At 43.8% G+C, this 20,656-nt stretch overlaps 8 protein-coding genes across 8 annotated transcripts; 5 read left to right on the top strand and 3 right to left on the bottom strand.

Moving 5' to 3' along the window:
* Positions 1–1,932: 1,932 nt before the first annotated feature.
* Bcvps9 lies at positions 1,933–5,666 on the bottom strand. Its single transcript, XM_024692035.1, has 4 exons — positions 5,164–5,666; positions 4,751–5,081; positions 2,934–4,695; positions 1,933–2,886 (listed from the first exon to the last, which is right to left on the bottom strand). Exons 2-4 carry the CDS (start codon positions 5,074–5,076, stop codon positions 2,710–2,712), a joined length of 2,265 nt encoding a protein of 754 aa, XP_024547808.1. The 5' UTR covers positions 5,077–5,081; positions 5,164–5,666; the 3' UTR covers positions 1,933–2,709.
* Positions 5,667–5,831: 165 nt separating this feature from the next.
* BCIN_03g05870 (hypothetical protein) lies at positions 5,832–8,617 on the top strand. The gene is made up of 2 exons (XM_024692034.1): positions 5,832–6,294; positions 6,350–8,617. The coding sequence occupies exons 1-2, from the start codon at positions 6,085–6,087 to the stop codon at positions 8,162–8,164; spliced, it is 2,025 nt and encodes a 674-aa protein (XP_024547807.1). The 5' UTR covers positions 5,832–6,084; the 3' UTR covers positions 8,165–8,617.
* A 77-nt stretch (positions 8,618–8,694) lies between these two features.
* On the bottom strand, positions 8,695–10,610 carry Bcpaf1. The gene is made up of 2 exons (XM_001560840.2): positions 10,222–10,610; positions 8,695–10,165 (listed from the first exon to the last, which is right to left on the bottom strand). The coding sequence occupies exons 1-2, from the start codon at positions 10,478–10,480 to the stop codon at positions 8,949–8,951; spliced, it is 1,476 nt and encodes a 491-aa protein (XP_001560890.1). The 5' UTR covers positions 10,481–10,610; the 3' UTR covers positions 8,695–8,948.
* Positions 10,611–10,780: 170 nt separating this feature from the next.
* Bcrer1 lies at positions 10,781–12,250 on the bottom strand. The gene is made up of 4 exons (XM_001560838.2): positions 12,010–12,250; positions 11,816–11,933; positions 11,464–11,763; positions 10,781–11,405 (listed from the first exon to the last, which is right to left on the bottom strand). The coding sequence occupies exons 1-4, from the start codon at positions 12,076–12,078 to the stop codon at positions 11,320–11,322; spliced, it is 573 nt and encodes a 190-aa protein (XP_001560888.1). The 5' UTR covers positions 12,079–12,250; the 3' UTR covers positions 10,781–11,319.
* Positions 12,251–12,378: 128 nt separating this feature from the next.
* BCIN_03g05840 (hypothetical protein) lies at positions 12,379–13,522 on the top strand. The gene is made up of 2 exons (XM_001560837.2): positions 12,379–12,654; positions 12,710–13,522. The coding sequence occupies exons 1-2, from the start codon at positions 12,519–12,521 to the stop codon at positions 13,438–13,440; spliced, it is 867 nt and encodes a 288-aa protein (XP_001560887.1). The 5' UTR covers positions 12,379–12,518; the 3' UTR covers positions 13,441–13,522.
* Positions 13,523–15,678: 2,156 nt separating this feature from the next.
* Positions 15,679–16,582, top strand: BCIN_03g05830 (hypothetical protein). Its single transcript, XM_024692033.1, has one exon. The coding sequence runs from the start codon at positions 15,762–15,764 to the stop codon at positions 16,479–16,481; it is 720 nt and encodes a 239-aa protein (XP_024547806.1). The 5' UTR covers positions 15,679–15,761; the 3' UTR covers positions 16,482–16,582.
* A 1,301-nt stretch (positions 16,583–17,883) lies between these two features.
* Positions 17,884–19,269, top strand: BCIN_03g05820 (hypothetical protein). Its single transcript, XM_001560834.2, has 3 exons — positions 17,884–18,316; positions 18,375–18,460; positions 18,520–19,269. The coding sequence occupies exons 1-3, from the start codon at positions 17,970–17,972 to the stop codon at positions 19,074–19,076; spliced, it is 990 nt and encodes a 329-aa protein (XP_001560884.1). The 5' UTR covers positions 17,884–17,969; the 3' UTR covers positions 19,077–19,269.
* A 309-nt stretch (positions 19,270–19,578) lies between these two features.
* On the top strand, positions 19,579–20,632 carry BCIN_03g05810 (hypothetical protein). Its single transcript, XM_024692032.1, has 2 exons — positions 19,579–20,230; positions 20,282–20,632. The coding sequence occupies exons 1-2, from the start codon at positions 19,903–19,905 to the stop codon at positions 20,455–20,457; spliced, it is 504 nt and encodes a 167-aa protein (XP_024547805.1). The 5' UTR covers positions 19,579–19,902; the 3' UTR covers positions 20,458–20,632.
* The last annotated feature ends 24 nt before the right edge of the window (positions 20,633–20,656 follow it).

Here is a 20,656-nt window from a genome sequence, read left to right as displayed (position 1 = left end):
TTGCCGAACGGCAGTTGCGGTCCGGACGCTTCCCCAGTAGCAAAAGTGTGTCATTATAATATGATTAAGTCGACCGCAAGTGCTCATCTGACAACATCATACTCATTTAAGAGAAACATATCCCCATCCAAATAGATGACAGGATGAGCCAAGATCAGGAGCCAAGAACGATGCATCTAATGTTCGGAGTTGGGTGCAAGATTTTCGCTCCAATACTTACAATGAAAGGCAGACAGTGATATCGCATAAAGACATGTATTGGAGGAATTATAGAGAACAAATAAATGGAGTTTTCAGATTTAGCATGCCAAGAATCATTCTTATCATCCTTTCGACGATTTATTTGCGGACTCGTTAAAAGCTTAGATAGAGTGCTAAGATTGACGCGAGGATATGCTCTCAGAATCTTGTTCATTCACTTCCGTGTCTGTCTCCTAGGTGAATAAACGTCATATTGACTCATCCTATCCCACTTTAGCATTCCCAACATCCAGCCAATTACCCCTTTGTTGCATATCTGAGAATAACTTCCGATCAGCCTGTGGAAAGCTTTTGGAGGTCTAGACCTGCCGTTTTCATCCTCCATATTTTCATCCGACTCCTGACTAAGACGAAGAGGATCATGCATTCACAGAGACTGTAGTATATTTAAGATTCCGAACAACTACTCGAGGACGTAGAACCCAAATTGATGAGCTACACTCTCCTTCAGACGAGTATAAGAGAATCTCGTTTGCGGCACGGTGATCTCTTCTCTTCGTGATCTAGATGATCTCGAAATACAGATACTCACTTCATTGTTCGAGGATTGTGTGTGGAGAAAGACCTTCGAAGTCTTGCCAGATGTAAATTTTCCAGATTGAGTAGGGTATCATCAGGATACCCCGGGTACCCGGCGTACGCGCAGACATACATGCAACAATACCTTTCACTGCAGATCCGACCAATCAGAGCTATTGACTATGGAGAGGAAGGTACTGGAATTATCTCGTCACATATTTGAATTTGGCTGTATGGAGATTTGGAAAAAAAAGGGAAAGAAAAAAAGTAGAAAATCAAAATCTCAAATCTCAAATCTCAAATCGCAAACTCCGCTTTTCCTCCTAAACAATATTCATTCCTACTCCAGCCTCCGAGGAAATCTAACCCAATCTTTCGATTTGATCTCTGCCTCAATATAATGAGGAGCTCAAACCCGTGTCTGCTGGGATTGTTACTTGATTATGCATATTACACACTGGTAAAGAGATATTCATATACATATTTCTTCTCTCCCTCTCCCAGGACCCAATCTAGTGAAGAGAGCGAACAGAGCGAGGTAAAACATAGAGAAAATTTATATCATTTATACGAAATGAAATCATCTCAATAGATCAAACCCATTTGTTTAATGCTCTTGAGATAAATACAATCAATCATCTTCATATCACTTTAAAGCCACAAAATCTCTCTCTCTCTCTCCCCGTCTCCTCTCCATCTCTATCTCCATCTCTATCTCCATCTCTATTTTTTTTCTCTATCTCTATATAAATTTGCTCGACTCAACTACCCAACTACCCAACTACCCAACTACATATATACATATATACATCAATACACCATTGGTATTCATCCCACCAACCTCATTCCCCGCATCCACTCTAAGAACATAAACATAAACATAAACATAAACATCTCAATCTCACCAACCCCCCTTCCAACCTCTTCTCTTTCCCTCCTACCCTCCCCATCAACATTTACACATATACACATACATACACATTTAAAAATCCATAAGTAAATTCATATTCATTACAAATAATATCGCTCCTACTATCGACATACATATATATATATACACATAAATACATATATACACCTACATACGATATCAAGAAAAGTAAGTTAACTATATACTATCCCACTCGAAGATGCATACAACACGATCACGACTGTACGAAAAATATAAACCTACCCAAGTAGCACAAATACACAAGTATAAAAATTCCATCTCGATTCTCGCTAGATAGCCAACCCCCTTTTCATATTAGAAGCTCAAATAAATCCCATCACAACACAAACCAATCATACAACTACCTACCAGAAAACCAAGCATCCCAAATCCCAACAAAATCCATTTCACTGTCCAGTCCTGGTGTTTAAATCGCATTGACACATCACAATATTTACAAAATGATAGTTCTGAAGTCTTTCTCATTTTCAATCTCACAATCTCTACTTCATCACACAGAGTGCACTCGAGTACTCACCTTCACTAATGTCTCCCAATCTTCTGGTGTCTACTACATCCATCATGCCAAACAAATTCAACCTCTCCAAATCCTTTAAACCCATACCGTGTATCTAACTCCTACTTCTTCATCTGCAAAATGTACCGATATATTCCATCCTATTTCGATCAATTGGATTTTGAATTTAAACCCACGTATATCGATGCGTTCTTTCAGGCTGAGTTTAGTTCACTTTCACGTCGAGCTTTAAATTCAAGCGTTCCCCACTCGTCAGTGGCTCCCAATTCAAATCCCAGACCATACACCCGTCCAATTCTATATTTCCCATATCCACGCCCCAATGAACACCATTCCAACATGCTCCCAATGTTCTAACGACAGCCCATAGAATGAAAAAAAAAGACAAAGGAAAAATTAAGGAATGTGGTATCCGAGGATATGTAGACAAAATAATCAAAGAAAATTGTGGTGATACCACCTAGACAGCCCCAAGATCCTTTAAAGCTCCTGCTAATCTTCTATAATCTCTCAACAACTCCATCACCTCACTAATTTTGAGATCTCCTGGGTTTTGAAGTTCCATGAATCGTTTGTTAGGTGGCGCGATTTTAGGTGTCTCTTTGGGTGGTAGAGACGTTGCTAAATCAGGGACCGTCTATCAAAGTCAGTAAGTATGAATTAGAAAGGGCACATGATACATACACTAGTCAACTCAGGAATCCCTCCATCTGGTACGGTTGATTTAGTCGAGGTAGGGGTTGTTGGGGTTGTTACACGTCCAAACCCACGCATCATACCCATCCCAGCAATCCTATTCATCGGGTTGAGTGAGTTGCCGAGATTTCGCATTGATTCAACGATGGCCGGGTTACCGGCAGGAGCTTGTGGAGAGGGTGTCCCTTTCTCTCCACTTTCCTCCTGAGCAAATGCAACCCTTTTGCTAGAGCTACCGCCGCTTCGATTACTATCCGCGCTTCTTTCTCTAGTCATTTTGCGGCCACCAATGAAGCTGAGAACTCTATCGTCAAGTCTTTGAGCCGAATCACTTCGGCTACGTCCTTCGGGCTTCGTCTCTGCGCTAGACCCGTCCTTATGTTCCTTAACAGTCGGACTTTGAGGAGTACTTCCACCACTTATAGATCCGTCATCCTCTGGTGGAGGTGTGCTGATTAGCTTTCGGGCATCATCCAGCGTTTTTGGTATAGCTATTTCTGAAGCTTGGCCTTTGGAGTCGCGCTCTTTTAGCTTTCCAAGCAAGAATTTATAGCTGCCTTCCAAACTGTTCCCAATACTCTTCAATCCCTGATCAGCGGTATCAAATATCGCATCTCCAGCTGCACCAAAAGCCGCAGGTGGCTGAAATAAATCACTGAGCCTTCGATCCGCGGGTTGAATCGTAGGCCGAAGTGTGGACAAAGGTGAGTTCGTAGGTTTAGACACAGAAGGACTTGGGGCTGCCGAAACAGTTGCTGGAGCCGAAAGACTAGTAGGTGTAATACCGACTGTCAAAGAGTCAGGTTTATCTGTTTTTGGCGTGCTAGGCCGACTGCTGATTTTAATTGGTCCCGAAGGAATTTCGTCCGCTCTCAAACTTGCAAGATCTACTGTTTCAAGGAATGAAATCGCAGCTTCTAAATTTGTTAAGCAATAAGCAGCCTCCCCATCAATTTTCGTTTCGCATCTAAATCGTTGTATGAAGTAGAGGTTGCTTATAACATTCATCCCTTCTGGCCGGGATGTGATAAGGGTAAAAATGAGCATAGGCATGATCTCATCTGCCGATGAAGATGGATGAAAGTGTGATAAGGTATCAACGATACCTTTATGGGCTGCCTTTAAGTGGTTAAGTTTCCCAAGAGGATATCTTTCGTCGTTCATCGCAATCAACTCTCTTCTAGCACCTTCTAGCCACTCTCGAACCTCTAATTCTCGCTTTTCAGCCGCATCTGGTTTCTCACTTGATTCTATGCCCAGATCAACTCCTAAATCTACTAACCCTATCCCAACCACTGACAAAGCGGCAGTTTTCGATCGGAGTTTCTCATCCTGTGCTTCATCTTGTGAACTCCTGTGTCGCCATATCCTATCATATATGCCTTCACAAACTCTCCTTTCCATTGCTTCTTCTAATGCAACACGCTTGTGCTCAAGGGCTTTCCTAGCACGTTTCCGCTCGTTGATTTCTTCGCTGGTTAACATCTGTTGTTCAGATGATTTTCTTTCTATTACTTTGGGACGTTCCTTATTCATAGAAGTAGCTTTTGCTCTGATCTTGCTTGCCGTTGAGGATAATGATGAGGCAGCTGGGGCTGGAGAGCTTGCGCGATGTTGTCGGGAGGATAAGGCGGAGATGTGAGTGTTTATGTGATTAGCAGCGACGGCATAGAAGTCTTGGAAAAGCCCAGATAGTTTGTCGACTGAGGGAGGAGTGGGATGAATCTTTGCAGATAGAGAATCAATAAAACTACAGCGAATGTTAATCAAGCGTGTTGGTTGTTTCATGCAAAAAATGAACTGACCTATCTGCTAAGCTCACAAGCTCTATGGGAAGTTCATCGAAGTCCACGGGTAACTTTCCAGACGCCTCAGTCGCTTTCCCGCCCTCTCCTTCATCCTCAGACGTTTTCTCGAAAATATCCGATTGTGTGCCAGGCCGCCTGTTTTCTCCCAACTTTGCTGTGTCCGACATCAGTACCGACGGAATAGTACCGTTCTGTATGGTGTTTGCTCTAAGAGGGCGGGATAGACGATCCGGACTGGAAGGTGGTTCTTGATTGGAAAACGACTTGGAAAGCTGCAATGGACGAGGCCGTTGGCTATCACTCTTTTTCCCGGGAGACGACATGAAATCTGGCAAAGCGAAATGCATCTTGTCAGTAAACGACGGCATTTTGAAGGCAGTGAGAAAATTCCGGAAAGAAATAGTCAATACCTATTTATGAAGTGGTGAACTAAAGTCGCATGAATACGATGACGCCTGAAACTCTACTCTGCTCGAGCAACAACCGGGGATCGTTGTGTAAATGAATGTGGGAAAATTGAAGAGTCCGGTGAATGTAAAAGGCAGAGAATCAAGTTACATTTCATAAGCACAAGTTGATTTTATTGAACCAAACAGTAGGCAGACGACACGCAGATGAAAGGAAACGAAAGGAAAGGAAATAGAAGATAGCAGTACTCGATGTAGTCTGAGTAGTCGACGTAGTTTCCGTAGGTTAGCTCGAAGCTACGTGTGTGTATATTAATTAGATAAGTCAAAGAGGACTGATAAGCTAGCTACGTTAATTAGCTACGATATGGACGACTTCACTCGTAGACGCCCGCGTTTGCCAGTTGGCCTTCGACTTGTGGTGTGTATTGTGGGATATTGTGGTAGATTGAGGGAGGTGGAGGTATGGGAGGTATGGGAGGTATGGGAGGTATGGGAGGTATGGCGAAGGGGTCGCCTTTGCCCTCGATCCAGGTTGACTTGGGTACAACCTTTCAATTTGCGCGTATTGCTGAGTATGGCCAGCGGTACATTTGATCATACGGGACTCCTGTCAGGTACGGCTATCAAGTCGAAGGTTGTCTCGAGGCTGTGAAGTACAAGACATGCACGAGGATCTGTCAGAGAGCCAATGGGATTTCTTCATTTCAAGGTGCTTGCTTGTGTGCCTGTGTCCCTGTGTGCTTGTGACGCCTCTTTGACCTCAAACCATCGTCATCCATCGTATCTCATATCTCATATCTCATCTCACTCCTCGAGCATGTTCAACACAACATACCTACTGCATCGTTAACCATATACAACAGCGTGTTGAAGTTGATCCGTTTCCTTTCGTTTCTCTCTTCCATAAACACCTTCTCAAAGATGAGGTACAAGTTATCTACATCTTGTTCTTCTACTGGCAGGGTTACAGCTCACCTACTATTATCTTTCCTGGCCTTATCGACACCGATAAGTGCATCGGATTCAACCCATCAACAACAACAAAAGCAGCAGCAACCAATATTGCCCATATTGCCGCCTTTGATTCCAGAATTAAATGCTGGACAGGATTCGGCTGGGAATCATGTATTTGTAAATATGTCCTTTCACCGCTATACTTTAAAAAAATGCTAACAGTAATTAACAGTCCCTTCGCCACGTCTTCCATCATGGAACGTACGAATACCCTCGACTGCATAAACAACTCGATATTCTAGATACCAAGTCCAAGGCGTCGGTATGGCTGGAGTCCGAAGATGGAAAGGGGCCATTACAAGAGGTAACACGGCCATTGGTTGTGAAGAAGAGCCCGGTGAAGATAGAACGATTAAAAGACAGGAGACCTTCAGTGGTTGATCCAATGGTGGCGGCATCAAGAGAGAGCGGAGATGTATGGGCATTATCGCCATCGGCCTGGACTGTTGACGAAATTGCTGGGCCGGATGTTACAGATAAGGATACAATCATAACGTTGGCACAAATGGCAGCGAACGCCTATGTGAATAAACCAGAAACAGGGGATTGGAAAGACGTCAATGGGGGGTTTAATCGAACCGACGACTATGGATTTGGTTGGGATGCCGACGGGCTACGAGGTTATATCTATATGGATGAGTCGAACTCGACAATTGTCATAGGATTAAAGGGAACGAGTCTTGCGGTGTACGATGGAGATGGGACAACTACAAACGATAAGGAAAACGACAATTTGTTCTTCAGTTGTTGTTGTGGTCAACAAGGTGCTTCTTTTTACCGACAAGTCTGCGATTGTGCTACTGGAACCTACACTTGCAATGTATCATGTCTCAAGAAAAGCCTAAGTTCAGAAAATCGATATTACACTGCAGCTCGACACCTGTACTCCAATGTCACAGCTCTTTATCCAAACGCAAACGTGTGGATGTCAGGCCACTCTCTTGGTGGATCGGTCAGTTCTATGTTAGGGTTGACATATGGTATTCCTGTTGTTACATTTGAGGCCGTTCCAGATGCTCTACCCGTAAGTCGTTTAGGTCTACCAGCGCCACCAGGTCACAATCCAAGTACACCACAAAAGCGCGAATTTACTGGAGCTTATCATTTTGGACATACTGCCGACCCAATCTATTTGGGAACATGCAATGGGGCTACCGCTTCTTGTTCATACGCTGGATACGCGTTAGAAAGCTCATGCCATAGCGGTATGGAATGTGTTTACGACGTCGTAGCCGATCACGGGTGGGGAGTGCATATCTGGTCGCACAAGATCATAACTGTAATTGAGCAAATCATCAAAGTCTACGACACAGTACCAGTATGCAAATTTACACCGGAATGTGTAGATTGTCCACTTTGGAAAGAGGTAGAAGGAAACAGCAGTAGCACAGCCACTTCACCGCCATCGACGTCAACCACAACCACGAATACTCGGAGTCGTACCTCTACGTGTAAAACACCTGGATGGTGGGGGTGCCTAGATGAAGATACATCTACAACCTCCAAGCCTACGACCAGTGTACCGGTTACTACCACATCGACATCAACATCAACTTGCAAAACGCCTGGCTGGTTTGGCTGTAAAGATGAGAAAACTGCCACTGAAAGCAGCAGCAGCAGTAGTACTTCAGTGCTACACACACCAACTTCCACCTCTTCCGCCACGAGCACAACATCAACAACAACTTGTGAGCATCCTGGCTGGTTTGGTTGCAAAGACCCCACTTCCACTTCCACATCCGCCTCTGTCTCGAGCACAAAAGATTCATCCCATTCCATAACCTCCGCACCACCTCTCCCTTCGCCCACAACCTCAACCCCATCAACTACAACCCAAACATGCACCTCTAAAAATTGGTTTGGTTTCGTCTGCGTTGATCCTTCGCCTGATGTAAACCCGACGCCTAGCGCAACACCAAAACATAAGGAAACATGTTTGAAGAGGAATTGGTGGTTTAAATGTACAGATTCGAATGTGGAATTGTAAATGGAGTAATAAAATGGGACTAATCATTGGGAATGAGAGGAATTACTGGCAAATTCAAATCTCTACTCAGTCGCTTTAACCTCCGAATTCAATTGGAATTGCCAGAAGAATTCTGATTCAGCATAAAGTACGAACATTTACGGACCCTTCACCTTTTTTTTCACGCCGATCAAATAAGATAGAGGTAGAGTCGCTTGGCGGGGATGTAGACAAGAATGTAATTTGGCGACGAAATTTTCGTTGCAGTCATTTGGATTTAGAAGCATAACGTACACGCATACATCCATACCGATACGCAAGCATAGCATCATATTAGCAGAGGCGTTTTCTCTTTCTTGGTTTATTGGGGTTTAGTTGGGAATAGGCTGGTTTTATGGGATAGGTCAGGATAGGATAGGATAGGATAGGTGCATATAGTTGGTTAATTACACATCATGAATGTCATACTTTTTAGACTGATTATTTTGGCTCTCATTCTGATGCTCATTTTCACGTTCTCATCAGATTTCTCACGAGATCTTGAACTAAGATGTATGTAGGTATCATTTTATTCATATCTTTCTCTTCCGTAGAATTACAACCATCCTCAAAGAACGCCGCCCCTTGCTATGCGAAATCAAAGTAGACCTGTGTGATTAATTGCCTATTGTCCGATAGATTTTCGTTTAATATGCACATATATGCATTTTCCATTATCTCTCGCTTCTTTCTTTGTTTCATCTCTATTTTCCTTCCCACAGTCTTATCCCGTTTCCCATCCCGGTCCTCGCCAAGTCAATATTTCCTAATCCTCAGAATGTAAACTCTCATTCTCATCATCATCTTCTTCGTCACTCTGCACCCTAGACGCAATTGTCTTTCCACCCAAACTGGGTCGTACAGGCGAATTCAGATCATCGTCCTCGCCTTCGGCATCTGCTTCGGAAAGCGCATCCTCAACTTCGGCTGCATCTCTCTCTGCATCATCTTCATGGTTCTCTCCATATGGCCAAGTCTTAAACCCTTCCATCACCTGCTTCGTCTCCGCACCCGGGTCAACAATACTCAGATCCACCATATCCAAAACTTCCTCTTCCTCACCGCTAATATTGTGTCTCATTTTTTGGATATTCTTGGTTCTCTGTGGTCTGATAGAACTTCGTTGAACAACAGGATAGTAATGGGCAGCTTTTTGGTGTAATCCATCGGTTCCATCGTGCATAGCTATCACCACATATTCATCATATTTGTCATCTGTCCCACCACTCGTTTGAACTGTCTCATAACCACGGAGTCTTTTCAGTCTGAACGCTCCTTTGCCCGTTTCCTCATCAAATTGTGAATACAAATCCCTATCGTCGTGTTCAGGATCCAGAACATCGAATTTCCGTTTGATATTCTTGGCATCGGTAACCGTATCTGGCATGAACATTTCGTATTGTATCTTTTCGTCCGGAGGTGGGTTATTATGGGGGTCCAATTCATAAGCTTGTCTAGCGGCTTCTTTCATTTCGAGTTCTGCCTCGGTGGGGTCAGCGGGTCTTAAAACACTGCTCTCTACCCGGGCGTCGTAGGTAGAGCTTGGAGGAACCGGGTTGGTGAGGAACTTCAACAGGACATATCCGCCTGCATCTGGGAAAGCATCAAGATCTGGTATAAGAGGGACTGCATTGACTAGTTGAACATTCCGCTTGGTAGGATGTCGGACTCGGGTGCGATCCTTGAGATTGGCAGCGGCGGTTTCGAAGCCCTTCTCAACCTGTGCCTTAATGTATGCAGGAGATTCGCGATCAGCTGGTAAGTTTTGAACAGGTTTTGGTTTTCGTGTGTCAACAAGTCCTTTTGCTGAGGTGGTGCCTTCCATCCGCGCTTTCGAGGTGAAGCCAGAAGAGATATATTCGGTGCGTCGCAAAAACGAGACTCCCGTGTCGGAGAATTTGGGCTTGCCCAATGTCGCCAATGGTCTGAGGAGAGCACGATCATGAGGATGAAGTTGTGGAGGATGTAATGGTGCTTGTATAGCTATTAAAATTAAAAGTGAGTGATTGCGCAAGTTGCAAAGATATATGCGAACTTACAGCTCTCATCTCCGTCAAATATACCTGGCATTCCCACCAGGTCTAATGGCATACCAAGCTCCGCATCGGCTTCGATATTTAATGGTTGGTCTCGCGCTAATCTTGTAGCAAATCCAGGTGTAGTATATTGACCACTGGCAAGGCCAGTATTTGGGATATCGAGGAGCTTGGGAGGATTTGGAGGCGGTGGTAAGGCATTGGAATATCGTATGCGAGCAATGTATTCTTGATGAACAATTCTAGATGCTGAGGACGCCATCTTATTGTTCGATGATGGTTTCGTGGATATGCTTAAATTTATTACTTCAGATTCGAGGTTACAATAAATTTGGAAATGTCGCGTCTGGATGGATGGACAGACATTGGGAAAATAGCGCTAGTGACAAGGCTGGATTGTATGGCACGAAGCTGTGGCTGAAGTTTTGTCCAATTAAATTTCACTTTCTCAATACGGGCCAGCCATGTCTAGTCTTGTTATCTCAAATGATTGGCCCGTACCTTTTAGAAAGGAAGTTAAATCGGATCACATATATGCACATGAGAGCCTAGCTAAGATGTTTGGAGTGAAAGATTTACAATTGAAGGATGTAGTCTGTCTAGCAAAAAGAGTGTTTGGAAAGTTATGTTCACGATATACCACAGATCCAGAAATAGAGGAGAGTATGAACGTATCAGACGACACAAGTTGGGTATATAAATTTGATTGCGCAACCTTGAAATTCTGGAAGAATGTCCAACGGGGATTTGGGGTATTTGAAACGATCTTTTTGAATCTTTGCTAATCTTTCAAGGAGCTTGAAAGGTGCGATATAGTGATGATGCTGCTCTTCTCTTGACTTTGACTAGCTCGCACCATCTATTTCCCGATAGCTTTTCAGCTATGCCTGTCCCTTGAATGTCCTAGAGAACCCCTAAGTATACTGGAACAGAGAAAATTGTAATTAAAATCAGTAAGGGTTTCGCCCCCTCCTCCCCAAATCCTCTCATGAACATATGAAGTACAGCTGTTTGTACACAAGATAGCATTGCTATCATTTCTCCAAGTCTGTCGTCACCCGAGCAGGTCGTTTATTCGTTGCATCCTGAAACCAATTGAGTTTACGAGCTGTTTTTGGTATACTTAGTCTTGCCGAACGAGAATGGCACGTATCGGTATTTAATCATATGCTGAATTTGTCTGCGCACTGCGGAAAGGGTCAGTATATTCAAACACAGTTATTCTTCTATCAGGGAATTGCTTACTGGTCAATGTGAACAGAATCAACCAATAGACAACCAGCACTGGCCAGAACACTGGTACATCGAAAACCTCGAACCAAGTACAAGCGAAACCAATTCCGATTGCCCTTGTCGCTGAATGCCAGAATTTAAACTCGGGAAGTCTTCTGATGAATGGGCGGAACTCTTCGTCTTGTTTAGTTGGTAGTCCACCAGCAGCTCCATCTTCCATATCATTATCGATAGCTTCATTGGAGGGGTCGAACTTGGGTTGAAGGAATGCGAGAAAGAGGTTGAGAAGGTAGATTCCAAGAGAGTATGCCACTATGAAAGCATATAAGTTGAGAACGCGCAAAGCAACCAAGGGTCAACATACCAATATACCACCCTTGTGCGACGAAAATGCGAATGAAGAATATCATAAGAAGCCCGAATGTAGCCAACCATCTGTACGGAACATATGGTGTTGATTTATCTAGCCAAGCTTGGTATTGCTGTTTGTTTCTAATTAGTCCATATGTCCCTTCCAAGTGATGCGATTCAACAAATCGCATCTATGAACACACTTACACGTCCAATCTTTGAAGTCTGCGCGCTCACAGCCGCGAAAGGGGTTTGTTCTGGCTCTATCGAATCCATGTTGAATTGCGTGTGCGTGCTTGAGTTGAATGGTATAGAGTTCGTGCAGGTGTAATAGCTTTTGTCGGAGAAGTTGGAGTTGGAAGGAGTGACGTTTGGTGGCAGGCGCGGAAAGTAGTTGGAGTTTCAACTTCTTGAAATTCGAGACCACCTGTTTTAATAGAATCGCCCCGTGGAAAGCGTCGTGGCTTAGATTGTGGCGCGCATGTAGCTGCTTTCACGTGATACAGAGTTATGCGGGACGATGGGTCCTGTTTGGGGTCAAGCTCTGAGTTCCCGAGGATAATCGTTTGTATCCGAACTGCCAGAATTGCCAGAATTGAGTTCAATATAAAACTACACAAGCTGCTTTTGATGTTCTAGATATTTGATTCTTGAATCTCTATTCATTGGTCTAAAACAACTGCTTCGTACAGCATTCTACATCTCAATAATAAGTTATGTATTCAATTAGAGCATTGAGGCCCCTTGCCTCGCAATTCACAGCTTCAACTCTCCCCGCACTTTCACGAGCCTACTCAGCTAAATCCTACGAGTTCATACAAACCTCAGAACCAAGACCTGGCGTAGGACAAAGTACTTTGTTCTACTTTACCCGTTCTAATAAACTCTTCACTAACATTTATTAAAGTAACATTAAATCGACCCAAAGCACTCAATGCCTTATCTACACCACTCATAAGCGAACTCAACGATGCGCTTAAAGCATTCGATAAATCTCCCTCCATATCTGCCATTGTTCTTACTGGATCTGAAAGAGCTTTTGCAGCTGGCGCGGATATTAAGGAAATGGCACCGCTTACTTTCTCCGAAGCCTACACAACTTCTTTCATAGAATCATGGTCAGACCTTACAACCGCCATCAAGAAGCCTATTATTGCAGCCGTATCAGGGCACGCGCTAGGGGGAGGCTGTGAGTTGGCTCTAATGTGCGATGTATTGTACTGCACAGAAAAGGCAAATTTTGGGCAACCAGAAATTAAACTAGGCACGATTCCTGGGGCTGGTGGAAGTCAAAGACTTACAAGGGCGATTGGAAAAGCTAGAGCTATGGAACTTATATTGACCGGCAAGAACTTTAGTGGCAAAGAGGCGGGAGAATGGGGAGTTGCGGCAAGGACGTATGGAAGCTGGGAAGAGCTGATTGAAGCTGCGCTAGGTACTGCTGAGACAATTGCAGGATACAGTAAGGTGGCAGTGCAGGCTGCGAAAGAAGTTGTCAATAAGAGTCAGGACTTGCCACTCAGAGACGGTGTAGAGTATGAGAGGAGAGTTTTCCACAGCTTATTTGGAAGTGAAGATCAAAAGATCGGAATGAAGGCTTTTGCGGAGAAGAAGAAGGCCGAGTGGACTCACAAGTAACTGTTAGCATTATTTTTGTGCGATATATACCAATTTTACTGGAGGTGCTAATTATAGACAACACGATCAATTTTTCTCTTCAATATTGTTGGTTGGGTGAATTGTATAATATTTTCTTTCAGACTGCTTTAATGAGTCGTTTGCTGCTTCTATTGCAAACCGTACATTACATTCTCGCCATCCAACCACATATAAATCACGAATTTTACCGTCCCCATGCGGCTGAATGCCATGCACTAAGTTTGTTCTCGCTCTATTCCACGGCTCTGTCACTCTTCCACGGTATATCCACACGAATAACCGGATGATAAAGCGCCTGGGAAAGTCCCAATCTCCATTCGTCCAATTTCCATCTCTCTCTAATTGAGCAGAAAGTATGTTTGCTGTGTTTCTGTTAGTCCATACACCCACTAGTGATCCAACTAAACTGTGTACAAACATCCTCGACTTACAAACTAGATTCAGGAGTAAGAATCTCATCAATAGGTTACCCACAGGCTAACTACTCAAACCGCTGTTTTCTGGATTTTCATATGCCCCTCTTAAATCAACTCCACCGTAAAGTGAAGTAAATTTGCCTTTCAGTGCAGTCCGGACTATTGGACACCCTGTTTTAAAATTCAGATCTACCCATGAAAGAGCCATCACTCTTCTCCAAGTATGGACTGTTCCGAACTTCACGCTCTCTTTCTTTCATTTCATTCTCATCATACTCCACAGTAGCTTTGATGTTGATATTTAACCTCTTAACTACTCTCTGCCACAGCTCAACCGATGTCCCAGTGCTGTGCCGGTATGTCATCTTATATTCTCCTGGCTCACACATTCCGCAGGACTTAGGCACGAGTTCCCCCGACTGTTTATTCCAGTTTGAGTACCAGGAACAAAAGATCATGCCTCCGGAAAATAGTTCCCAGACATTGCTGCAGACCTACTCCGCATCTACAAGATTGAAGAGATGCAGGACATGTTCATTTTTACAGCTGACCAAGTACCACCAGCATTGGTTAGATACGGTGGAAGATTGAATATCTCCAACAATATAGTGTTCAGACAGAAAGCGGTTTTGATCTCCAAATAACGCGTGGCCGATAGTTTCAAGTTCTGAAATAGCAGCTAGAGGTCCACCATCTCGATAGAAAGCTCGCAAATGTTGGTCAACACAGGTACCAGTGTCGAGAAAGTCTCGAGGTCCGTTCGAAAGTCCACTGAATGGTGTCGATATTGACAGTTGGATAAATTGCTGGCACTGCGGATGACGTGAAAGCCCAAAACATATGAATCAGAATGCACCGATGCAAGCCCAAGGGAAGACACCTCACGCTGTGTAGCCATACTAATGAATGTAAATCTCAGAGTTTCATTCACGGATAGGAGATACAAACTTACAATCTCATAGATGTGCGAATCAAAATTTGATGGTGCTGTTTTCTTCAAAGAGATTTCCGGCAACGGGGGTAAGCCTATCGCCAAATAATAGCTGATATTGAGGATGTTCTTTCATTCGAGACTGATGATTTGGGGATCCAGCAACTTTGAAAAGCTCCTCAGCGGTGGGCATAATTGATCGTAGTATATTAAACTGCACCTTAGGATGTTTCACGGTAAGGCGTTTGAATATGCAGAAATCTCCGTATAGATGGTTGAAAATTGGCAAGTATCTAGAATCAGCATCTAGATGACAGTGAAAAGTTTACCGTAATCCTTCACAACAGTTTGTACATCATATTTTGCGCCACAGATATGCCTGAAAAGACCTTGTTGGCTTTTAGCAAATTGTCAACGGACGGCTGGCCATCATTTCCCGAAAGCGGATCGCCACTCGCATGCGGTAATTATTGTCGTTGAACAGACACTCCTCGCTTCATAGTTCTATCCACTCTTGATATTCCACCTCATGGAGCTCACGAGTAGTCTTTTCACCAATGAATGCTTCTTCAGTATGAATCTTACAAATCGAATTTGGCCACTCAAGTCCTCGAGTGCCACCTGTGAAGTGACAAAGAGCCAAACGTATCACTTTGGGAGACCTAATTCCCTGCCTCATTTTGACACAAAACAAGTTTTCTAATCAATTTGAGCGGCAAAGTACACATGACTCGATGTATTGAAGACTTCGAGCCCGGATGACTCATTCTCCGAACCCGTCTCAACGAGCCCCAGCATTCGAATATCAGCTTTGCATAGAATCCAAATCTATTTAATCCGTTAGAAGAATTAAAGTTTTGCCAATATATTGAATTGACACATAAATTTGTATACCAGCGAAGTTTATTGTTACACGGGGAAAGAACCTCTCACTCCTCTTGAAGTTTTAAACCATGTCATCATCAACAGCATCGCCTCATGCGGCGACAACGAAGCCCCCCAAGACTACCTCTCTATTATCACTCTTGCAAATGTCTGATATAGAGTTGAACAATCAAATAAAGGAGAATAGTAAATGGAAGAAGCGGTCAGAAGAGACTACTCTCAATGTCCATTTCCCGGAGCTAGACAATACGTCTTTGAAAACCACCAATCTTGTACTCATTGGATCCAGCATGCTCGAACGGTTCAAAACGACGGGCCACGATCTCGAATTGGGTCCCAAGCCAGGAATTTTCAATGCCGGGGTAGGAGGTGATACAATCCCCAACATACTTTACCGCATAGATCTAGGCCTCCTCCGGAAAGCCAAGACCCAAGAGAAAGTGGGAATGGTTATTGTCAATATTGGTTCTAATGATTTGAAAAAACCCGGTCGAAGCTTGACTGAAGCCCAACTTTACCAATTCACTCTTCATTTGGAGGCATTGAGAAGAACATTCCCCGGAGCACGAATCGTGGTTACGGCATTATTCTACAAAAAGGACGTCCACCTATCAGATATTGATAGAAGTAACGAGGATTTACAAAAGATAGTCTCTGGATTGCCTCGCGTGGAGTGGCTAGCAGCACCGGATATCGATCTCGACAATCATTATGAGGATCACGTTCACTTGAACAGAGCTGGTTATGAAGTATGGAATGAATGGCTGGTGGAAAAACTTGAGATTTAGCAACGGTGATGGTTAGATGGTATTCGAGAAGAAGCTTTTCAACACGAGGTCTTGGACAAATGACCACTTTACGACGTCTGCCGCTAATATATCGGTGATCACTGTAACTTGCAGGTGACCGTCAACCTTGCCGGGTCGATATTTTAGACGGAAGCTCAATAGAAACTTCCGAATGGTGCCAAGAGGAATTGTTCTCGAATCTACAGACCGAGAAAGCAATGTTTTGTTGTCCGTACATGTTTAGGAGACACCACATGACATGATCCACCTTCCACCTTCATTCCACCTTGCAACTTCCATCGTACGTCTTCGATTTTCCATTTGCAGACTACTGCGCTTCTAGAATAGGTCTAGACTTGAGGTGCAGCTTTAAAAGCTTGACGTTTCCGGTTGATGGAAAGTAGATTGTGGGGGTTTTCATCCATATTGGGCTATTTCCCAAGCGGTTGTGGCCAAGGCGGCGCTTGAAGTGATTATGCTCCGTTATAATTTCCGAGTCTTGTTAAGCTTGTTTCAACTCGGGAACCCCTGAATTGACGATTCGCGATTGGCTAACAACGCACACAAAGGGGTAATTGAAACAACAAAACCTTAAAAAGAATCAATCTATCTGAGAATATGAGATGAAATTGCACCGCTTGGCTTTTCTTGGTACTTGAAAGCGTCATTTCTCCATCTTTTCTTTTAGATCTCAGATGAAGTCAGTAGGTTTCGGAAAATATTGACGGAAGTGTCTCGTTCGAACGTCACAGTAATTGGCGATATAGACTTCTCAAAAAAGTGCTTAGTATCACTTGTCCCGCAAAGTATGCACATGTCCGTCTTTAGGTTACAACCTAGTCGTTGAACTCTGTACAAGTGCCGATTCAATCGATCATATCGTTCGTCCGTTTGCTCGCCAAGAATTTGCATACACCGAAGTTTTCGGGTGCTAGTATAGGCGTCTTGGCTTTCGTACGAGTGTCCACGATACCAAGAAATATCCCCAAAATTTCGAAAGTGATATGCAGGGACTATGCTCTTGGCCCTATGCAATTGCAGTGAACAACCTCGAAATTCACCATTTGCATTGGTGCTTCCACCTTCCTGCACTCCATTTTTCAAGCGTTTATTCAACATAGCCACATTGTTTGTCGTCTTGGCTATCATTCTACTTTTCCATGCGATGATTTCGTCGTTTACCCGTGGATCCTCCATTACCCAAATGCTTGGTTTGTTTATCGAAAACTGTTGGGTGAGAATTAAGGAGAACTTCTAGATCCTCCTTTGCGTTGGGTCAGTTCCGTGGTACCAGTAATCAGATGAACTTGGCAATATAAACAAAAAACCTCAGCAACAACCATTCTACTATAAAGATGAAGACGAATCCCACGATCTAACAACATCACTTCCATCATTCACAGTCTTCACACTTCCACATTCATTACATTCTCTAAACACATTACATTCTTTTAACGGACAAGCTCCCATTTTTTTCACTCTTTCAATATGAAATTCTCAATTGTTTCTGCTGGTCTTTTGGCCGCATTTGCCTCTGCTGCTCCAACCCCAACCTCTGACGAGATCGTCAACCGCGCTGCTATCGCTAAGCGTGCCACTGTCACCGACGCCTGCAACATCGGTTACGCCAGTACCAACGGTGGTACCAAGGGAGGAGCTGGAGGAGCCACCACCACTGTCTCCACCTATGCTCAATTCACCAAAGCTGCCACTGCTGGTAACACCGTCGTTGTCGTTTCCGGTCCTATCACCCAAGCTGCTTCCCAAGTCAAGGTTGCCAGTGACACCACCATCATCGGTAAAAACTCCAAGGTTGTTTTGACTGGTTTCGGATTGTATGAGCTCCCCTTTCTCTATTCTCACTTGCAATGATCTAATCTTATCTTATCACAGGCTCGTCAAGGGACAATCCAACGTCATCATCCGTAACCTCGCCATCAAGGAGGTTCTTGCCGCCAACGGTGATGCTCTCGGAATTCGTAAGTTGTCCTAATCTCTTCATAAAGCCACTTCAAAACAGCAGACTGACCTCTCCTAGAAAAATCCACCAACGTCTGGGTTGATCACGTTGATCTCTCCTCCAACAGAGACCACGACAAAGACTACTATGATGGACTCTTCGACGTGACCCACGCTGCTGACTACGTCACCCTCTCCAACTCTTACATCCACGACCACTGGAAGGCATCCCTCATCGGTCACTCCGACTCCAACTCTGCTGAAGATACCGGACATCTCCGTGTCACCTATGCCAACAACTACTGGAAAAACATCAACTCCCGTGGTCCTTCTATTCGTTTCGGTACTGCTCACTTCTACAACTCTTACCATGACACTGTTGCCGACGGAATCAACACCCGTGATGGTGCTCAAGTTCTTGTTGAATCTAACGCCTGGACTGGATCCAAGAAGCCTTTGTACTCTACTGATTCTGGTTACGCTGTTGCCAACGACAACGACTTTGGCTCTGGATCCAACGAAGCTGAGAAGGGTACCATGTCTGCCAGCAAGTTGGGATACAAATACACTCTTTTGGGCAGCAGCAAGGTTAAGGCCGCTGTTGTTGGAACTGCAGGTGTTACCTTGTCTTTCTAAATTGAGAGTCGGCAGTACTCTTGATTCTATATGGATGATATGAGCACTATTGAGGAATGGGGCAGAGCTAGTACAGGGTACTTTAAGATTCTTGGTGTATATAAATTTTTGGTCAGCGACCGTATATATATATATATATATATAGATGTGAATAGACGGCTCTAGTAGCCAGTCAATGGAAGATTTTCACTCATCTACTTTCCCTAAGATACTTTTGTGAAATCCGTTCAACTTTCAATTTTAGAATATTTCATTGTGAATTAGGTCTTGAATTGGCACTACAAAAATAGACTTGGAAATATCCTTTTGAATATTGATTTTTATATCTTGGGAATTTTTATAATAATTTATTGGAGATTGAACAATGAAAAGATAGATTTTGATATCAAACAATTGGAGAATGAAATTGCTAAATTTCGAAAGTTGAGAAGTGTCTCGTTCGTCCATGCACACACTAGTGGATCATCGAAGTTATTTATCTCCAGACCTTTCACAATCTAAAGGACATCTCCGTTTTTCCTCCCTCTTTCCCACTTTTTTTTTACATTTATATTCAATTAATCCAGTGTATTTGAGAAATGAACCCGCCGACTCAGCACGCTCATTTTCATAAATAGTGCAACGCAAGCTGACAGAGCGCAAACAGTTGGTCCCGCTGCTGAGATGGGGCAACCCACAAATCAACGTGCCATGGTGCCGCTCTCCGAAAAGAACTTATTAGGACTACACAGCAACTTCTATTCAACTCATCAGCGCGTGTAGTATTCCACATCAATATTCAACACTCGTTGCTGCAACGCGTTTTAAATTCTCAAGTTTCTCCAAGATGTCCACTGCTCCTTCACCTCCCCCGCTCGACGCAACCCCACTTGCAGTTCGGGAATATATTTCTCACATACTTCATAACCATTACGATGTCCCAACGCAAGAAGCCGAGAACCTGGCCGCGCAATGGAAATATGGTCGCGGGTCAGAACTTAGAACCTTTGACGTCGATGTGTTTCGCTCGATCTTTGGTGTTGAGGCAGGCACCATGTTGTTTGCGTATGTGAGGAAGGAGTTGGGTTCGTTGAAGGCTAGTTCAAGCGGAACGCTAGCCGGCGGAGGGATGGCTCAGAGGGCTGAAAAGGATATTTTTGGGTTAACTCCTGGCTGTACGTTTACCATCTTTCGTGTGCCACTGAAATAGCTGACGTAAATTAAAGTATCTATTGTCTATCTAACGTTGGGGTTCAGTGTTGCCTTCGGTTATCTATTGTGGTCTGGAATCGAAACAGCACGCTCTGAAAAACTCCAGGCCCAGACTTTCCTTGGTCTGATTTCGTTTGTTGGGTTTTTGGTCTCTTACATGATGTATTATTTCCTTCCTGTTACGAATTGATCGCTCTTCGCTTTTTGGAAGAAGTTGAGGAAGCAATTTCGGTTCGAACTAAATATTGGACAATCACCGTGTACCATTTTTTCTTATCTCTGAACATCATATTGCGCCAGGGTTTAGGGCCAGGTAAAGATACTGTGCCGCATTGAAATCTCAATCCATCCCACAAATCGACTCAGTATGAGACCAAAGAAAAGGTCTG

Source organism: Botrytis cinerea, chromosome 3 (assembly GCF_000143535.2).
Source record: "Botrytis cinerea B05.10 chromosome 3, complete sequence".
In the NCBI taxonomy this organism is placed as follows: Eukaryota; Fungi; Ascomycota; class Leotiomycetes; order Helotiales; family Sclerotiniaceae; genus Botrytis; species Botrytis cinerea.
This window is presented reverse-complemented; position numbering and strand designations above follow the sequence as displayed.